This window comes from Onychostoma macrolepis, chromosome 25 (genome assembly GCF_012432095.1).
Source record: "Onychostoma macrolepis isolate SWU-2019 chromosome 25, ASM1243209v1, whole genome shotgun sequence".
Lineage (NCBI taxonomy): Eukaryota > Metazoa > Chordata > Actinopteri > Cypriniformes > Cyprinidae > Onychostoma > Onychostoma macrolepis.
Window position 1 is genome coordinate 22745965 of NC_081179.1, and position 21227 is coordinate 22767191.

At 36.8% G+C, this 21227-nt stretch overlaps 1 protein-coding gene across 4 annotated transcripts; it reads right to left on the reverse strand.

The window, feature by feature from the left end:
- Positions 1-7173: 7173 nt before the first annotated feature.
- On the reverse strand, positions 7174-21111 carry amfra (autocrine motility factor receptor a). Of its 4 annotated transcripts, none has more exons than XM_058767113.1 (14): positions 21041-21111; positions 20193-20546; positions 20011-20103; positions 18874-19038; positions 17258-17410; positions 17079-17119; positions 16858-16990; positions 15442-15575; positions 12034-12144; positions 11762-11952; positions 10366-10469; positions 10133-10267; positions 9845-10035; positions 7174-9205 (listed from the first exon to the last, which is right to left on the reverse strand). In XM_058767113.1, the coding sequence occupies exons 2-14, from the start codon at positions 20442-20444 to the stop codon at positions 9028-9030; spliced, it is 1881 nt and encodes a 626-aa protein (XP_058623096.1). In that variant the 5' UTR covers positions 20445-20546; positions 21041-21111; the 3' UTR covers positions 7174-9027. The 4 variants fall into 4 exon arrangements, with proteins under 4 accessions (XP_058623096.1, XP_058623098.1, XP_058623095.1 ...); XM_058767115.1 differs by having other exon boundaries at positions 20193-20513; positions 21041-21083; XM_058767112.1 differs by having other exon boundaries at positions 20193-20569; positions 21041-21055.
- Between the last annotated feature and the right edge of the window lie 116 nt (positions 21112-21227).

Genomic DNA, 21227 nt, shown 5'->3' on the forward strand with positions numbered 1-21227 from the left:
CTAAAGTGTTACCGAAATAATATTTATGAAATGATATCCACATTCACGATGTAAAGTATTTCTCTTAAACCCACCTCTGAACAGCACATAAAAGTGGTTTGTTTACTTTACATGTTGGTCAGAAGTGACTGGTTCTAGGCTATAATAACATTTAAGGTAAACTAGACTGCATTCTGACTGGCTCTGCATATCTAAACATGTGTTCACATCAGAGTCAAAATGGAATGGAGTAGTGTTTATGGATACTTGTGGAAATTCTGATATACTACAATCATATAACTTTCTCAGACCTGCCAAAACCAAATTACCATTCAAGAGCAATTAAACAAGCTTTAAACTACTTGTAATTCATATGCCACTCAACCCTTCTACAAGTACACAGGCACATACACACATCACTACCCTGTCCTCTTATCCAGTGAGAGTCTTGACTGTGGGGAAACAGCTTAGGATAAAGTTAATCATGCATATAATTGGGTTTTGACTCTTGTGTCCGCAGGGGCCTGACCTGCCGGTATCAGGATGAGCAGCCCATCACCTGAGTGATTAACACATGTAAATGAACACAGCCCATAATTATAAGCCACGTTTACCTCCTCTCGAGATGATGAGTTTGGACTCTCTGCAGATAGACATAACTCATGGATACATATCGAACCAGAGTTTGAAGAAGAAGAGGGATTAATTTAGGGTTGCCAGGGCATGCCCTTGGTGGGAGAGAGAGCCCATGCTAGCGGAACAAATAAAACTTACAAAACAATGTGGGAAACGGCTGGAAAATGTCAAGGCCAAGTATCTCCGAGGAAGAGAAATCAATATAGCATGTGCTTTCTGGACAAGGCCACTCTGTCGCAGCTTTCATATTCGAACACAGGCCTCACAAACAGTTTAATTATGAATCACAAGCTTACAGCCATACAGGACCATGACAGGTTCAGGCGCCCAACACAAAGCCTACTGCATAATTTAAGACCCCAACGGTAGATGGTGAGAGCCTCCAATACATGAATTCAGGGCATCAGATGTAGTATGGGATTGCTGAGTGGTGGCCAACTTGTGTTTATTTGCCATTAAAATAATGTCCTCTTCTTTCCCAAGGAATAATGCCTAGGATTAAGGATAATTTAATCATTTACTAAAAATTTTGATATTTTTCATGGTGATGCTTTAGAGGTGATGACTCAAAGAAGCTTTGAAGGTACTTGAAACATGCTGTGCTTACCTGACAGTCTACATGGTGTATAACTCCCTCTGATATCCCTTTTACTGCTGCTACAGCCAGAGCAACAACTTTGTAACACACGGGTCAATGATTTTTGTGAGGACTATACGATAGTTTTCCACCACTTTACGCTATGAGCAAGATGTGTGCCAAGTTAAGAAATGGTTCAAATAACACATTCTAGAATGTGTCTACAAGCCATTTTAGAATGCAAAATGTGTCTGATCAATGTCTGGTGGACATGACCATGAACCAGTTCAATTACCATAAGAAGACTGACTCAAGAATTGGCATGACACAACAGAGCTGTTTACAGCGCTCGGCACTTTTGAACTAAAAAAAATGCATCAGGCTATAACATTGATTCGATTATACTGCAAATAAAAACCTATCAAAAACTTTTGCTCACAAAAAAGAAGAAGATCCTAATGCGGTTACAAACCGAGACAGAATTCTCGAATACATGCATTAAGAGCCTTCATCTTGTAGTAATTGCCAACAGCATTGCCACAGCCTTTATGAGATGCTAATCCAGCCACCCTCTTGTCAGGGACAGAGCATGAGGAGCGGCAAAAGCAGTTTGTTGTCCTGTTCCCGTCTGGCAAGCTTGACATTTTCCCCTTCTGCTTTTGTCCCCTGCGCTCTCGGAGGGCCTGGCTCCCCTGGCCCTCCTCGAGGCGTGTATTAAGTATGAGTCTTTCTCGGCACTCTCGGATAATCTCATCAGAGAGTGGGATGCTGGGGGTGTATGTAAATCCACATCTGTTATGTCCTCTGCAGGGAGAGAAAGCCGCTGGAATGCTCATTGAACCTGGCCTCCCAACCCTCTTCCATACAGCGAGTGGAGACCATGACCTCAGTTTAGATGCAAACACAAGAGTGCATGCTGCACCTGTCTCTTAAGACAGTACATACTACAGAGCGTCTGATGGCTAACATATTGAAAATCTCTAGCTAAGATCACCTTGTGTACATGGATGTGCTTAAAGGGATAGTTCACTCAAAAATGAAAATAAAATAAAATAAATAAATCTGTTATCATTTACTCACCCACATGTCAACAAAAAACGTATGATTATAGTTCTCCTGTGGAACGCAAAGTAAAGTATTTGAAGAACCTCTGAGCTGTTTTTGTCAATGGAGTCCAAAGGTTTCAAGCTCCAGAAAGATATAACGGTAGCATATAAATCATCTATACACCAGTGGTTTAATCTAGTCAAAACACTGGCAAACTCATGTAATCACGCTAAAATCCAGTATGGTGACACATCAATAACATAAATCTTCACTGGTTCTTCCGTTAAGTCAATTAACATGGGAACCAGTAAGGTTTAATGTTATTGACATGTAACCATATTGGATGTTGAGGTGAAAATTTCCCAGCATCTCAAAGAACTTTGCATTTCAACTGATGACTCAAAGCTCTCTCATTTAATAAGGTCCAGACAAACCGAACCAACTTCAAAGAACTAGCTGTGATGAAAGTCGCACTCTGTGGTGTTGCCTCAAGTTGCTTGTGTCTGGGCCAAAATTTGCGCTTGAATACAGCGCAAAGATTTCCACCAATGGCCAACTAGCAAACATTTTCTGCACCTGCCTGTGGAACAAAGCACAAAAACTCATCTGACGGAAGCTCAACAATGGCTTGACACTGGCGACGACCAACCATTGGCTTGGTTTGCCACGGCCTTCTCTCCTGGCTCCTACTGTGTTATGTATCACAATGTTTACAATAAATTCGCAATACACTTTTTCTTTCTTGCTGAATATCCTGATGTGGGTTTTATTTTGTTTTTTAAAAGTACAGTCTAACTACTGCATTTTTATATTTTACATTTGCTCATATTGTTTCATCCAAAGGACTTCTTATCTGGGCCTAAACTGTACATTTTAGTTAGAATATTAAGGAGATGCGCACAAGTGTGACTAACATTTTCTCCATTTCTGACTTAAAAGAAGCCTCCCTTTCACATTCACATCAATTTGATTGAAATAATTCCTCTGTTAGTCTACGCCTATCATTCTACAGCGTTCGGCAAACACTCAACACTCTAGATTAAAACATTAAACAGCAATTTACATTTCAGAAAGGAGCGGCAGAAAGACTACCTCTCCTTTGACTTCATTCTTTCCTCAAACATGAAATAATGATTTTCTGCCAGTCTAATTACAGAGGCAACATCTGATCTGTGCTGCATCCGAGGGGGATTAACTCCAGCACAGGCATTAGAGCTCATTACCAGCTCGAGTGCAGAAATATTACATCTTGTAATTGGATGGAGAGATTTATATACTGATCAGATGGGGTTTCTCTAATAATATTGTGATTAGAGGCTTAGTTTGGACTGGGGCTTTATCAGTCAGAGCAGGGATGGGAAAAGGAGGATTTTATTAACCTTTGACCCATAGCGAAGAAGCTCACCTCTAGTCAGTATAAGGAAAAATAGATAATCGACCAAGTTAACCCAAATTGAATTGAATTTAATTGAACAAGTTAGCTCATGTCTAGCTTGATGATGATGTTATTCCCATTAATTGGTTTCGTTGCTTTCTCAAAAAAGCAAGTTCAAGTCAAAAATTCAAGACAATTTAAGTCAAACATGCCCAATTAGAAAAACAAACAAACAAAAAGTTTTGAAAGTGGTTTCTGCCATTTTGCTAACTTCCACTATTTCACATAGGCTCAACAACAAGTCCTCTATCCAACAGCCAGAAGCATTTGTAACTGGCTAGTCTTCTGATTGGCTAAAAATGCTTGGGCTCCCCCCGACTCTTTTCGTAGCTGTATAAAGAGCTTGAAGTGATTTCTCAAGGACACTGTTGTCAGTGATATTTGTCAGTTAGAAACAATATTTCACATCTGATATTCTGAAAAGAAAACAACTACATGACTTTGAAATGAATATTTCTAATAATTCACTCACCCATGTGTTGTTCCATCTTCTTTCTTCCAAGGATGAGCACTTTAAGAGTATCTTAACAGGAGTCAATACCTTTTTTAAGTAGGTTTGGTAAACTCATAACTTCCCCTGAGCTGTAGTGATTCCTAATTTCTTTACTTTTCCGTTCTCCATCCTGTGTCCCAATAGTTGATCAAACATTGCAAAAATAAAGGACACATCTGCAAGGTGCTGAGAGCAAGAACAGAGAAGCCCTTGTTGTCTTTCACACCCCTTTATGGACATGAACATGATTAATACAAACAGGAATACTGATATGAGTCATTATGACCTTATGGGCCTCCCATCCACTTTTGTTTTATGAAAGAGATGCTTGGACATCATGTTTTACATTAGAACGAAAATAATACTGGGTTTGAACGACATGAATAAATGATGACATTTCATTTTAGGGTGAACAAGCAAGCCTTATAACGTCAATCATTTCTGAACTCTGATGTGTGGCTTGCTCTACAAAATGATGTTAACTGACTTCTTAAAACTTTAAAACCTACAGAGAGAAAAAGCTGCCTCTCAAAGTTATGCTTTCAGCACAAAAAAAGGGTTAAATCGAGGTAATGGAAGCATTCAAAGTTGCGCGCTGGTACTTCAGATGGCGCGAAATCAAAGCTGCTATTGATTCACGTCCCATCCGCGCTGCGCGGGAAAAGCGACAGAACAGCCGCGAAAATCAGAGAGAGAAACCTGCCGTGATTTAGTGACGGCTCTCGCTAGTCCCCGTGAGAAGCGCTGAAGAGACACATCAAACCTGCTTGAAGAGCAGTCGCCGAGCTGAGAGGGTGACAGCAGAGCCGCTATTGATTTCTGCCGGTGTAAAAGCACTCAGGGGAAACATTTCAACCCGCCAACGAGCTCAAACATCTCCGAGCGTTATGACAGATGCGTCTGACGTCACACAAACATGCATTTTTCAGTGGAGCTGTCTGATCTAAAAATCACGACAGTATTAAATGGAGTTAAATGCAGATTTTTTTCTTTCCTTTTTTTGTCTAGTAATTTTTATTTTTTTAATATTCACTGTTTTAAATGTGAACACATTTCCAATCCAATATAGGCAAAAAAATTAAATAAAATAGGCATTTGTAGAGTGGAGCAAGCAAGATGTCACTGTTCTACTTCATTGAGTACTTTTAAAGGTAGGTTTATTTGTGAATGTTAATCTATGTAAAGGGAAAAAAAAAAAAAATATATATATATATATATATATATATATATATATATATATATATATATATATTGAAGAAAATAAACCCATATATATATATATATATATATATATATATATATATAAATTATTATTATTTTTTATTATTATTATTATTTTTTTCTGACAGCATGCCACAAACTTGTTAGAAGGAACCTGACATTAAATAGTATTTTCAGCAAAATTTAAACAGTACAAAAAAATAATAAATAAAAAAAAACAACATTGTTTTGGCCTGGGCAAACGGACACCTATGTTTTAATTAGCTATTCAGATACAGTTCATTTTAATAACATCAATGTGAAAATGTGCATTTCAAAACATCTACATATTAACAACAACAACAACAACAAAAATGCAACTTCATGTAAGTGCAGTAAGCATTAAACATAATTGAACTGACTATTGATTAACTAACTTTAAATCCTCTTGAGATCTTCGCTGGAAATGAACAAACCCATTAATTACCACCACAATGTATGCAGACAAGAGCAAAAGCACTTAACCCATGTATGCCTTTTTTTTTTTTTTTTTGTCCTTGACTAGTCCTAGAAAGTGTACAATTATGAAATAGCACTTAAGGGACTGTATATGACATTCATTCAAGATCATTAGGCCTATATAGTGTAAATATAGATTTATCTGTGATAGAGTGATGCTAGTGTGTTTATAATGAAACAAAGAAAGATGTTGCTGCCTTAAACCTCTCAACTTAACCATTTAAGGTGGCTGACCCCAAAGTGAACTATTCCTTATGAAAGCAAATGGTTATTTAGCCTATACTCACTCTCGTGTTGCTCCAAACCCACATGACTGTCTATTTCAATCACACCACTGTATTTAGAGTTAGTTAGGGCTTAACTGATGTCAGCAACAAATATCAATGACCTCAAGCTAAAGCTCTTCTTTTATGAGCAGAACTGATGGCTGCTAAAGTGTTAATCAATGAACTCTTCATTAGAGACTGAGCTCAGTCAATACATGAATACAGCTGAACACTTCATCAAATTAATTGATCACTGGAATTAGGTGTGCTCTTAGCTTGCTTTAGCTTTAGATTTGTAAATTGCATTTAATCTTATTTACTTTCGGAATATAAAATAATGCAATTAAGTGTCTTTTTATCTTAAGTATATATTCTGGTGATTTGGTGCCCATCTGAAGTTTCCTGCAAACATTGGGTTCAGATTAAATGGCAGGTTTTGTTCGCAGATGGATCTGTGGCGCCCTCTAGTGCCAATGAACACACGACACAGTTTCACACTGTTTACATGCCCTTATTTAAATAAATAAATAAAAATAAAATAATAGCGATTGAATGAATACCAATAATACCAAAAAAACAAACAAACAAAAAAATACCTAGTATCATTTATTCACCTCGCGTTGTTCTAAATTTGTATGGTATTTTATGGTAACCAAGGTTAAAGCTATACAGAATAAAGCTAATGTTTTGAAACGTTATTGCTTTGCAAAGTTATTGTAATATATCAACTTGTAATGTTTTCTATTTTCCTAAAAGAAAAAAACATTCAAAATACTTTCAATTTTTTTGACTGCTAGTATATAAATTCACCTCAAAATATAATTTATTCTTAAGTAAATCTGTTTTGTTGTGTTATGAATTAAAAACAGTCAAGCTGAATTAAAATTGCATTTTTTTTTTTCTAGACTTGACTCGTGAAAAAATGGAATATTGTATCTCAGGGTTGCCACCTGTAATGTTTTTATATGTTCCTTGTGTTTTTGTAAATATTGAACAGAAAACACACCGGTACACTGGGAAATGTGGGTAAAAGCTTCTAAAGCAGCTGTGACTTTTATTTTGTACAGGGTCATTTCACATGTATTTTACAGTCTTTATTACAAAATTATTTACACAAATCAAACTGTTATTGATCCACTGTAGATTTGAGGCACAAATGAATGAATTGTGTACATAAAGCAATCCAATGCTTCCCTCTGGTTTCCAGCAAACAGCTTGACCGCCCATCAAATCACAAATTATTATCTGAATCATTCCAGTGGACATTTAATTAATGCATTTTTTTAAGAAATACTGCTGAAAGGTGCATCTGTGCAACCAAAACAAACATATTCTACATCGACCTGCGGCCATTACAATCACAACAACCAGCTTCATTATAATCACTAGGAGAGTCTTTGGGAAAGTTGATCAGGAAACAAATAGTGTCAGTGATTTCATGCATAGAAAAAGACACCCACATGAAAGGTTAAAAAAGAAGAAAAAAAAAAAAAGTGATCAAATCATCCACGTGTGACATTACAAGTATTTGATAGAATAGATTCACAGTGTAAAACATCAGACAATTCTGAAGATGTACTTCTTTTTCGAGGTCGACAAACAGGCTATCAAGCCAATAAGTTCTTGTATAAGTGGCCATAGTTATGATGGTTCAACTTGAGATTGCGGTTATTTAACAGAAGGCAAATGCAAATTAAAAGTCACGTGCTATTACATGAAAAGCTTGTACACTTCAAACTCAACATGCAAGATTCTGAATTGTTTGCAGCGTCCATGCCAAATTATCCTGTGAAAATACATTATAAATGCTATGGGCCAGTTAAAAAACAAGCATTTATAAGCATTAGTACGCAGAGTAATATATGTCTTTAAAACCATTCAAATACAAACAGAATAAAACGCTGATGAAAAAGCTACAAAACCGACCTAATGACCGTAACGGTGTTATGTGTGAACAAACCAAAAGGACCTTAGTCAGAGTAGATGCTCCATTTAATTTGACCCTAACGGAAAAAGTTTTTGTGAAAATGACACCAGGACAACATTGAACAGACTTTCACTAAATTAAACACAACATCTACCCTGACCGTATGCTTCTCCTTTACTGCAGCACAAAACAGAGGGAGGAAGTGAACATTTTCTCACTATTTAACCACTAGTACAAGTTTAGAATAAGAGATGAATTAAATATGTCTGTTTTGAATGACAACACTAGAGAAACAAGATCATGTGACAAAATGAACACCTTTTATGATGCACAGAGCAATTTGTTGTCACAACAATGCGAGAACAGACACTAGGATCTATGCCACTTTCCTTTTAAACGGTCTTCGGAGACTCTAAAATGCTGGGGTGGCATTGTAAGCGTAACTCCAACTCGCAAGATTGTCTCTTTTCGAGCGCATGAGCCAACCGACTTAAAGGCAGATTCAAATGCTAAACAGCAGCAAAATCGTGTGGATATTCGCTGGCAAAAGAAAGAAACTCAAAATTCACAACACAGATCAATCCCAGCATGTTGTTTGCTGCTTAAGCTCTAGAGTCGAACAGTTAGTACGCAACATAACATTATTAAAATTGTCTGATTTGTACAAAGACGTTTAAGAAGTGCAAACTCAGGAACCAAAACCAATTTTTTTGTTTGTTTGTTTTACATGTATGAACAGATCTCCAAACCATGCTCTTGTTTCGGTACTAACATTTAAAAAAAAATTGTCTATGGAAGACACATGAATGAAAGATGCATGTGTCTTTTTAATTTGATGTTTGATGGGTACATGTATAGTTGCATCTAGCACAAATGTGCATTGATCAGCTCAAAACTGTATGACGGCATGGCTGTACCATAGGCGCATCATGCATGTTTTTGCTTGATTCAAAATGGGGGAGGCTCCTGCCTCTGCATGCGTCTCTCTGCTGCGGCCGCCAGTCGTCTGCGCCTCAAGGTCACTGAATCGGAGTCTTCATCCTCCATGGAGGGCATGGCATCATCAATATCAGCGGCAGGAACAGAAAACACATCTCCTTCATCAGATTTTCTGTGTAGATAACGTCTAACAAAGAGAGAACAGAGTGTTATATTAAAACTTAACCGGACCTAAAACAAAGACTTGGGGCACTCCCACTGATCATTGAAGATACTGTAAAGCTTTTCACTATCTCTGACATATGACAGACTGGAAGTCATTTATTTTCAACGGAGTAGTACCAGTGCTGCGTGGACCAGAATTTTCTCGGACTCAATGTGAGCTTTGTTTGTGTTAAAATATTTGAACTTTTGCTGCTAGACCATATGTGACCACCCAACTGAATGTTACGTAATCTAATCAGATAAGAATTATTGGTGTTTTCCCACTAAATTGTTATTCTACAAACAATATTTCTTTAAAAATTGGTGGTTATAAATAACTTTTTCCAAAACAATTAAGTAATTTGTGACCTACATTAGCCCTAGAAAACCTGCTACTTCAAATGTATTGGTGGACATTTGTTTTGTGTGGATATACTGATAATTAATTCAACCACAGTGAATAAACAGAACTGTACAAAGGCCACTAGGGGGTGAAATGCAGCAAACAATGCGAATGAAGATGGCGATAGTGAAAAGATGGCTTAACCGTTTCATGCAAAATAGAGCAAGGTAGCATAAGCTGTTCAGCTCAGACTTGTTAAGAAGTTATAGGGAGACTCACCTGCGAGCTCTTTGGAGTAGCTCCTCCTTCCTCTGCAGTAGCATCCTCTGTCTCTCATCTGCGGACTTGGAAAAGCGGCTCCCCCGCACCTCAAAGTCTTCCGTCTCAGGGGCAGCGACCTCTGAACTGCTGCTGGCACCCGCTGAATCTTCAGCAGCAGTGTTTACCTGTATGGGGGTGCGCTCCACAGGCTAGAGGAGAGAAACATGCTTTTAAATTAGTTTCTATGCAAGCAACATACTACTTCAGCAGCTAATAAACACCTTTAGGTAGAGGTGTTAACCTCACCTGTGTTGGGAAAGGTACCTGGATCCTGCCCTCCAGGATGTTATCAGTGGTGACCTCAACAGAGCGAGTGAGCTGCAAATCCTGCAGGATCAGATGGTAAGGAACCTGTGGAAACATTTCCTGGATCTGATGGGCCTGTGAAGTTAAAGGAAAGTCAGGTTTATAACGTGGAAACTTGTGGAGAACAGATGAGGCTGTTTGTAAACATGCTGGATGCCAGCAGAAGGACTCACCATGGCATTGAGCTGCGAGTTGTTGGCCTGCGCGATACCAAGGATGTTGGTGGTGTGCATGACCTCCACAGAGAAACTTGGCAGCCAACTGGCAATGCGGGACCCTGAGGGCGAATGAGTGGAGATTAATATATCATATGATGCTTTAATTACCGTAAGCCTATTTGTTTATTAGAGGTTATTAAAAATAAGAATAATATATTTGGTGCATCCAATAATCGATGTTGTTATATTTTCTTTGATTTTCATATCCATGTATTAATTTATTACTTGTTTATTGATTTATGCTTCTTAACTTAAATGTGAATATTTGATGAGGATTAATATATTTACTCATTACCGTTACTCATTTATGTTTATCTTTTATTTTTGTTTGATTTATGTTCGTATTCTCCAAAAATATGTATGTTATGCACATATATATTCTTTACTGGTGTTTGTTAGATATTGGACATCATTCAACTATGACAATTAGTCATTAACGGTACTAGATGTTCTTTTCCAGAAACTGTGTTTGTAATATGTAAGATATGATATTTGACAGTGCTAGTTTTGCTGTATTTGTTCTAAAGGTGTGAAATCCTTGTCTTGCCACACCTCTATTTTTATTTTACCGCAACATCTGACTGGTTATGATAACTTAGCCTGACCTGACCTATGATTGATACAACAACATATGACACAATAGATGAGTGACATAATGGATAAGTTTATTTGACCTTTTCTTATTAGATATAAACACCATTTAATGAGGGATGCAAGTTTCCTTCATATATTCCTTGTGCCCACTATGATGGCTTACTTCTACTCTTTCTTTTTTTTCTCCCCTTTCTTCTGCTTTTCCCCTTTCCTTGCATTCTGCTTACATCTTACTTCTTTTGGGCTTTTCTTCTGATATTCACTACTTTGTCCCTTAGATATAACAATTTGGAATACTCTGCACTTTAGTATAAAATATTGAATAAAATTAGAATTAAATTGACATCTTATTATAATTTTCATAGTTACTTTATTTTTTTATTGTATTAATGCAATTTTATTTAATAAATAAGTTTTTCCTTATTTGAAAATTGATCTCTGACACAGCCATTACTCGTCTGCCTGGATCTCACGGTATCAATATTAAACCATAGATAGATATTTTGCAGTCATACAGTTTTGTATTTACATTTTTTTAACTATCCATATAAACAGGCTTTTTGCTACTGTACCAATAAGACTTCAATAAGTAAATGTATTCTGCTATGACTGATTGGCTAAACTTTGTTCACTGTTGTTTATCAGGGCGGATCAACTTGCTCAGCACTGAATAGGCATTTTGTAAGTTAAGGATAAGCTGCTACAGCTAACCTTCAGTAAATGGTCTGGATTTTGCGTGAATATGTAAACGTCTCACCATCAAAGTGGAAGAAGTGGTTATGCTGGTTGATGTGCGGTCGGGCCTCTGTTCCTGGTCCAGCAGCAATGTTATCATCCAGCGGCTCCCTCTGGCCCTCCTCTCTCTCCCTCCCGCCTTCATTAATGTTCAGTGACATACGGCATGTGGGACAGGAAGTGTCCTGCTCCAGCCAAGAGCGCAGACAGGAACTGGACATAAACAATTAATGGTCAGATTAACATTCAAATATCACAACACTAGAGTGCTGACAATAGCTGGTTATTGCTCACTTATGGAAGAGATGGCCACAGGGCAGCTTGCGTGCTGTAGTCATTGAATCCCAGCAGATGGCACAATCATCGTTATTAGCCATCAGCTCATCAGGCGTTGCCACAGCAAACCTGCGCACAAGGAGAGTTGTTCATGTCAACACACAAGGTCTGGTTTTTATCAGCCAATGGAGCAGTCTGCTCACTTCTGATTCATAATATACATCGAATAACACATTCAAACATATGATACACATGAAGACTATGTTTAGAACCTTTCTGGCACTGTGGAAACTGATTATTTTCATGATAATTAAGTACATTTTAAACCAATTATTTAACTGTAATATATTACAAAGGTTCTCTAATATAGTAATGAAAATAATCCTGTCGGAACATTTAAAAAAATAAAATAAAATCAGCATAAATTAAATATATTAAACAAATAGTGAGACGATGTACAAGGGAACACACTAACAAACAAATACAAACAAACAAATAAATTGTTCATCTGTTTCTGGGGTTGGTAAGATTTTTAAATCTGAATCTCTTCTGCTCAATACCGCATTTATTTGATCAAAAATACAGGGGGGGGGGGGGGGGGGACGTAATCTGAAACAATTACAATTTAAAATAACTTTTCTAATTTAATACATTTTAAAGCTGCAGTCCGTAACTTTTTTTTTTTGGTTAAAAATGATCTGAAATCAATATTTGAGCAAGTACATAATCACAACTATCGCCTTACTTTAGCCCGATTCACAACAGTTAGCTTATAATAATGTTTTCTGATTTGAGGATACTGGTAGGAATTTGCAGGAAATCTCAGCATGCTGCTGTGTCATTACGTCACGTCTGTAAACATAAAGAAGTTGTCCCGGCTCGTATGCTATCGCATGTGAGGATCCTGCAGGTGGCGGATCGTTTATAGCCTTTTCTCACAGCAGCTAGAATGATTAAATGCATCATTTGATGGCTGATTGTAATCCAAAAAGGATTATGCGTTTATAAAACACATGTAAATGAAATTAAATTATATTCCAATTTTAAATTTCTTAATATGAAATTCGAATGGTATGACAATTAGATATTAGACTGTGCAAAAATTGAAATCTACATGCACACTATATATATACGTAGTCATGCAATGCTGATGTTGTTAACATTAATTATTTGAGAATAAAGTATAACAATGATAATGATTTGCACGGTTTGATGTGATATGAGCTAACTGATCTTTAGATTAAATCACCATTGGTAGCGCGATTTATTGTAATCCTCAGTTGGGCAGAACAAATGTGGCAGACTTGTTACTTGTTCAGATGACAATGACACAATTGTTCAAATTGCGCAAATAACTGCAATTCCAGGTTTTAATTTTTTCTCTTTTTTTCTTTTTTATTAGGAGTGCAAAACACAACATACGTTGAACAAAAAACACTAAAACAGCAATAGAACAGCAATGATAATAACAGCAATGATAAATCTGAATAATAGTAGTTTTAAGTAGTATTAACATGCATAATAATAATAATAATAATAATAATAATAATAATACTAAAGATGGGTAATGATGATAATAATATTCTGTGATGACGGCAGCAGTAATATAAATAACAATAAAACTAATATTAATAGTAATAATAATAATGTAATAATGGCACATACCCAACACATACCACATCTATCCTAGCCTCTGTGTCAGTGATTTTTTTTTTTTTCCTGCCATTCATAGTAAGTATATGTATGTATGCCTAAGCTGAGGTGGTGCATTAAAAGAAGGGTGTGGTGCATTAAAATCAGCATGCGGTGCATTCAAAACATGTGTGGTATATGTTGGGTACAGATTTGATTTAGTTATATTTATATATTTTAAGTATATTTAGTGTTATGATCTTCGTTAAACCGTTACCGTCCTTATACAAAACATCATCCAATCAACATAATCTTATTACTGCTCAATGTTTCTATGATATTAATAATGATAATAATAATAATAATAATAGTAATGAAAACACTCATAGTATTACTAAAACCTTGTATAAATATGTATAATAATATGCAAATAAATAAATAATTAGAATCAGTGTGTCAGATTTGTAAGAGTTGAATGAGGCCTGATCTGGAGTGTTGTGGTTCCGAAGTATTGTAAGGAGGTGAAAAATATTCTAGGAAGATGTAGTCTGTGAGCAAATTTTTCCAATGCGTTATGTGAACAGTGTTTCGGGATTTCCAGTTCAAGAAGATAGTTTTCTTGGCGATGGCTAAAGCTACGAGGAGTATCCTTTTGTTTGTTATTTCCTGATTGAGAGTTGATAGATCACCCAGTAGTAGACAGAGTAAGGGGGGTAATGGGATGCGGCAGCCCAGGAGGCAGGATAGAGATTCAGTGACATCTTTCCAAAAGTGTTTAATGGGTGGGCAGTGCCATGTGGCGTGGATATGTGTCCGGACAATTTTGTGAGCAGTGCGAGCAAGTTTCTGATGTGAATCCCATTTTAGACAGCCTTTCCCCAGTGTGGTGAGTCTTATACTGTATGAGCTGAAGGTTGGCGTTTTTTAGTCATGGGATAAATATTTTTACAGATTTGAGTCCAGAAATCGGTATCAGGAGCAATAGAAAGGTCTTCTTCCCATTTGATTGTTGGTAAAGTTATGGTATTATTTGAATTGGTTAAAATTTTGTATATTTTGGAAAGTAATTTATTTTATTTTTTTCCAGGTTTTCAAACAGAGATGACGACAAAGAGGCAAAACTTACGGACTGCAGCTTTATTTACCCCCGGTTTCACAGACAAGGCTTAAGCCTAGTCCTAGACTAAAATGTAAGTCTGAGCTGTTTCAACTGAAAGAAACTTGCACTGACTGATCTTAAAACATATCAGTGCCTTTGTTTTGTCTCAAGATGCACACCAGTAATGTTTTTTTCTAAGGCACGTTTATAAAAATTACATAAATGTCCTAATTGAACTATGGCCTAATCCTGGCTTAGTCTAAGCCCTGTCTGTGAAACCGGGCCTTAGTGTAATTAATTAATTCTAATATGCTGATTTGATGCTCAAGAAACAATTATTATCAATGCTGATAATTACTGTACAACAGTTTCAATATTTCTGTAGAAACCATGATGCATTTAATTAAAATAAAAAATAAAATAAAAATCCTTCTATTTTTCAGGAAAACACAACCTGGAGAATTAATCTCATTAACTATATTAATGTAACTAAGTAGTCACACAAACATACAAAGCAGCTTATCAAAGGTAAAATCTCTTTTCAAAGACAAGTGGTGATATCCTGTGCTAACTTCTGGTTTCTAGCCACAAGTTATCTACTTCAGCATCTTTACTTACCAGTTGTGCAATATAATTCAGTGCCTGTAGAAATTTAGTTGTTTTATTAGTAAGTCTGAAAGCATCAGGCTCCTCACCTGGACTCCATATTGTCAATAACACGCAAGTAGTTTTTATGGCGGCGAATTCTTCTCTGCACCTCGTGAAAGAGATAGCGCAGCTGCATAAAGATCACAAGACTAGCCATGGACAACCAGATGTTCCCAAAGAGCTGCAAGGGAATGAGAAACAACAACACATGATCATACAGATACTCTAAATTATGATTCTGCTGAGTTTATAAATGCAGTGGCCAATCAGTGGCATTCAGATGAGTCATCGCTGAAACACCAGAGTTCTGTTGTTTAGCGCGTGCTGACTGAATTGTGACCCTGGACCACAAAACCAGTCTTAAGTGTCAGTTTTTAAAAATTGATTTTTATACATCATCTGAAAGCTGAATAAATAATCATTTATGTATGGTTTGTTATGATTGGACAATTTTTGGCTGAGATACAACTATTTGAAAATCTGGAATCTGAGGGTGCAAAAAAATAAAAATATTGAGAAAATCACCTTTAAAGTTGTCCAGATTAAGTTCTTAGCAACGCATATTACTAATCAAAAATTACGTTTTGATATATTTATGGTAAGAAATTTACAAAATATCTTCATGGAACATGATCTTTACTTAATATCCTAATGATTTTTGGCCTAAAAGAAAAATGGATAATTTTGACCCATACAATGTATTTTTGGCTATTGCTACAAATATACCCCAGCGACTTAAGACTGGTTTTGTGGTCCAGGGTCACAATTCAGCTCTGTCACAAATTCTCTCACCATCAACAACAAAGGGCTGTATGTGCGAAGTAAGTATAAGATTTTTTCATCATACAATGTAAACAGCCTCACTGATTAAATGGGAGTGTTTTTTAAAGTGCATAAAGTCACACTAGACTGAAGTCAGAGAAGTTCTTTGGTAATGTAAATGCTCTTTGCTCGTTCTCTGTAGCTGCTGTTTGAATAACTGAGGAAATGTAAGCCTTATAATTAGAACCTTACAGTGCTTCTATTAAATGATCATGTTAAATACAAATTCAGTCATATTAAAAACATTAGACTGCTTTTAGCCTTACGCTGGAATTTCCGATAATGAAACTAAGCACATAAATACATAAACAAATCAGCACGATAATATCATGTATCGCGATCTCACAGGCTGACAATTGAAAATATCGCCCAGAGCTACTCTGAATTATTAAAAAAACTCATCTGAAGATAAAACACAGAAGTGAGAGGAGAAAGAAATCACGGGACGTTTGGGCCACAAATCACATGCCAAATCAAGGTCATAACTGTAAACAGCTGATCAGTGAACATTATGTTAGATTCAGCACTCTAATAAAAGTCAAATGAGTCCTATCAGGCCAGGTTCATCAATCGCTATGGGCCAGTCACACACTCCTCCTTGTATGTAACCCTGTTTGTCCATTCACGAGTATTTCTCTCACCAGCATATGTATGTGATGCATCAGGTCTAGGCAGAGGATGGCTAACTCCATGACGAAGTCTGTGTAGTAGATATATGAGCTCTTGTTCTCCCAGGTTCCCTCATGGTTCAGGTCCCACAAGTGAATGGAATACCTGTAAATAACAGATCAAAACCTTCAGATTCATGCTTCTGCTCCCTCACGATGAAGAAATCTGATGGCATTCTCAACAGAGCACACACCGTATGATGACGTGTCCTGTGCGCACTGTCACCAGCAAACACTGCAGGACAGGAGACAAGGTTTGGGCTTGATTCAGAACGCATTTGTCAAAAAGAGACGACCAAAATGCGGAATAATAAATGAGAGCAACTATGTCTCTCTTTACGGTCACTTAGAAGGGTTTGCAAAGAGTTCTTACCTCAGCCGCCATGAAAGCGACAGTGTGCATGCCGTGAAGATGCCCGACTAGAGCGCAGAGCACTGCTAGACCGCCACAGCACGTCAAAACAGACACCAGCAGAGCCAACACTCGCACATGACTGCTCATCGGAGTAGTGGGAGAAAACGACAGCTGCCAGAGAGAACAACACAATATATCATTTAGAGCTGTTAAACGAATAATCGTAATTAATCGCATTATTTACATAATATGTGTGTGTGTACTGCGTTTATTTATTATGTACATAAAAATAAATACACACACATACAGTATATATTTTGAAAATATTTACTTGTATATACATTTAGATATTATTATATATATATATATAAATATTTAATATATAAACATAACATGTTTTTCTTAAATATATACATGCATGCGTTTGTTTTTATATATACATAATAAATATACACAGTACACACATATATTATTTAAACAAAAACTTTTATTTTGGAAGGGATTAATCGTTTGACAGCACTTATATAAATACATGAATAAAGAAGTAGGGGAAGCGAGGAAGTGAGTAAGAAGGAAAGAGAAAAAAGGGAAGGAAGAGTAGAGGAAGGACAAAACGAAGGAAGAAGAGAAGCAAGCAAAAAAAAGAAGAAGAGAAATGAGGAAGTGAGAAGAGAAGGTAGGAGTAAATGCAAATGAAGGAGGGAAGGAAGTAAGACAGACAGAAGCAAGAAAGGAATGAAGTAAATAAAAGTGAACAAAGGAATGAAAAAAGTAAATAAGAGGAGAGGAAGCAAGCAAGAAAGAAAAAACAGAAAATGTTGGGAGTAAATAAGAATGTAAAGGGAAGGAAGTAAAGAAGGAAACATGAAAGAAGTCAATAAAAAGGTAAGGAAAGGGGGAGGAGGTTAGGGAAAAACACAAAGTAAATAAGGACGTAAGATAGGAAGGATGAATAGAAGAGGGAAAGAATAAATCTAGTAAGACAGGAAGTAAATAAGAATATAAAATAAAGGAGGGAAGGAAGTAAAGAAAGAAACATGAATGAAGCAGGGGGAATAAATTAAAAGTAAAGGAGGAAAGAAAGGAAGGAAGTAGGAAGGGAATAAACTTAGGTAGGAAGGAAGAAATGAAGGAAAGAGATGTGAAGTAAATAAGGAAGCAAGAAAGGAAGTGTGAATGGATGAACCAGATGGAAACAAGGAAGGAAGGAAGGAAGGAAATAAGAAAGGAAGAAGACTAGCATGAATGGAGGAGAGAAAGAAGGACATCAGGATGGAAGAGAGCAGATAAGGAAGTGAAGGACATAGGAAAGAAAGTAAGAAAAGAAGCGGGTAAGGAAAGACGGAACTTAGGTAATTAAATCAATATTTTGAGCCAAGAAAAAACTAAATTAAATGTCTTAACTGTACTCAGATTCTCAAAAAAGATATCTTGAGATTTTGCTTTTCAGAGTGAATGTTTTAGCAGTTAAGCAAATGGTAATGTTTGTCAAAACAGGAAATGATGAAAGTATGTCATGTGAAGTAAATGGCTTCCTGAATAAATTTGTCTAATAGTACTACTACTAAAAATAAAAGCTTCCACTCTTCACGAACATTAAGTGTTTATTGATGTGGTAAAGACGTTTTGCTCACATATTCAAAGCGGTCTTTGCAGAGCTGCACCATCAGATGAAGGAAGATGAGCATGGAGAACCACAGACACCACAGCACCACCTCCTCCACCCGCTGCACATTCAGCACGCCGAAGATGAAGATGAACTTGTAGAAGATGAAGTTCCAGAACTTATCTTTCAGATGCTGTCGGACAGAGAAGAGCACAAGAGCAGACCGACATCAAGACATCTTCAGTACAGGCAATATACCCTTTACATGCTGAACACTTCAAATTCACAGGAACTTACAAAAATATACACTAGTGATCAAAAGTTTAAATGTTTTTCAAAGAAGTCTCCTCTGCTCTACATGGCTGCATTTATTTGATCACAAATACAGTAAAAACAGTACAATTGTGAAAGATTATTACAATTTAAAATAGCTGTGATTTATTTGAATATATTGTTAAAATGTAATTTATTCCTGTGATTACAATTTAGTCCAGTCTTCAGTGTCACATGATGCTTCAGAAATCACTAATATACTGATTTGCAGCTCAAGAAACATTTATTATTTCTGTCAGTGTTCAACAGTTGCGTGTGGGAACCATATGGTTTTTGTACTGTCACATTTGACCAATTTAATTCAACCTCGCTGAATAAAAGCATTGATTTCTTTTTTTTTTTTTTTTTATTTATTATGCTTATTCTTTGTCGTATATTAGATTATAGTCTTCTGTCTGTAACTACAGCATTGTTTTGAATGGTTAAATCCCCCTTTACAGTTTCAAAGTCTACCAACAACAATATGTGATTAATAAACTTCTGTTTTAATATGTAAACCCTGGCATTATATTAGTTGAGCATAGTCTCCATCGGTCACTGAAAAGCATGTCATTCAACCATTAAAAACAACAAATTCAACTTAAAAAAAATAAATAAACAATGACTTAATTAATATAAATTTAAGAAAGCACCAAGATAATGAAGACTGACTATATGTATCTATATGGAACCGACAAAGTAACCAAGGATGTTGTGATGTCGTTATTACATATTTTTTTCCATTTATTTATTATTTAAACATGTTGCAGCAAAGACAGACTGCATTTTATTGCCTAACACAAGATGCATTATGGTCGTTTGCAACAGTGTTCTCCTCAAACATGACTCTTACCTGCTTCTCGCTGACTCTCAGCGGTCCAAACACAATGCACTGGATCACTTTAGCTATTAACATGAGGATGCAGCACGCCGTGTTCACCATCACCTGTGGGAACATGACAACTTCTTTAACAAAAGAAAGACACGGATCGACCCTTGTGGGTTTTAAATCTGCACCACTCGAGTCTCACGCACCCAGACGAAGAGACTGTCCATGATGAGGTGCAGCAGCACTTTAGTGGCCACACTCCCGATGTGGTCCAGCTGGTCCAGCTTGAGCTCCTCATCAGGCGCGCTGTGCGAGTCCTCTGTCAGTGCAGACGAGTACTCTGAGTCTCTGACTGTGCTGTAGGCACTTAATATGGCCCCGGCCAGCAGAACTGTGCTCAGGGCTGTGTATGTCTGTAAACTGGGCCAGGGGAAGCGCTCCAGAAACAGCAGAGGCATCCTGACTGCTGCTCAGCTTCGACTTTATAGGGTTAACCGTCCAAACCAAAGCAGTTTTCCTCTTCTGATCTACCAATCCCAGTGCAGAGGAAACCAGGTGTCCTTATTATAGATGACAACAAGTCCTTCACAATCAAATTGAAACTCCTCTTAAATACATTTATGAATACACACAGGAAGCTCAAACAGAAAGGCTGTTTATATAAATACAAGCACTGCTCTCTTGTTGTAGCTACGTGTCCTTTTCTGTTTACATGCACGAGACTCTATAAACAAACCCGAAAAGACAATATATCGTTATGTATTGTGTTTAAACCCCATTACGGCAGGTACAGTTCAGTTCTTTTGATTCGTAAAACCAATGTTTATATTTAAAGAGCATATTATGATTTTACATTAGCATGGAAGCTAATCTGCTTCGGCTACGTAATCGTTAAAACACGATAAACGGTGTCATGAACTCAACAGACGGTCTTTAAATCCGCCCCGTGCTGCTCGACGATCAGTCTGATATCGGCTTGGTTTAAACAAAACGGTGAAATATCATGTTTAGGTCTGTTTCTCTGGCTGCTTCTGGCACTTTCTGTCCCTCATACCTGTTTCCGCTGCCTCTGACGTCATTCTGTGCACTTCCGGTGATTATGTGACGAAAGGCGGCCCTTCTTCTCGTGTAAACAAATATGAAACGTTTAAAATAGCACAAGCCACATTAGCCTTACAACACATAACCACACTCAAGGCCTGTCAAAATAGCCTAGGTATTATGTATTATTGTTTATATAA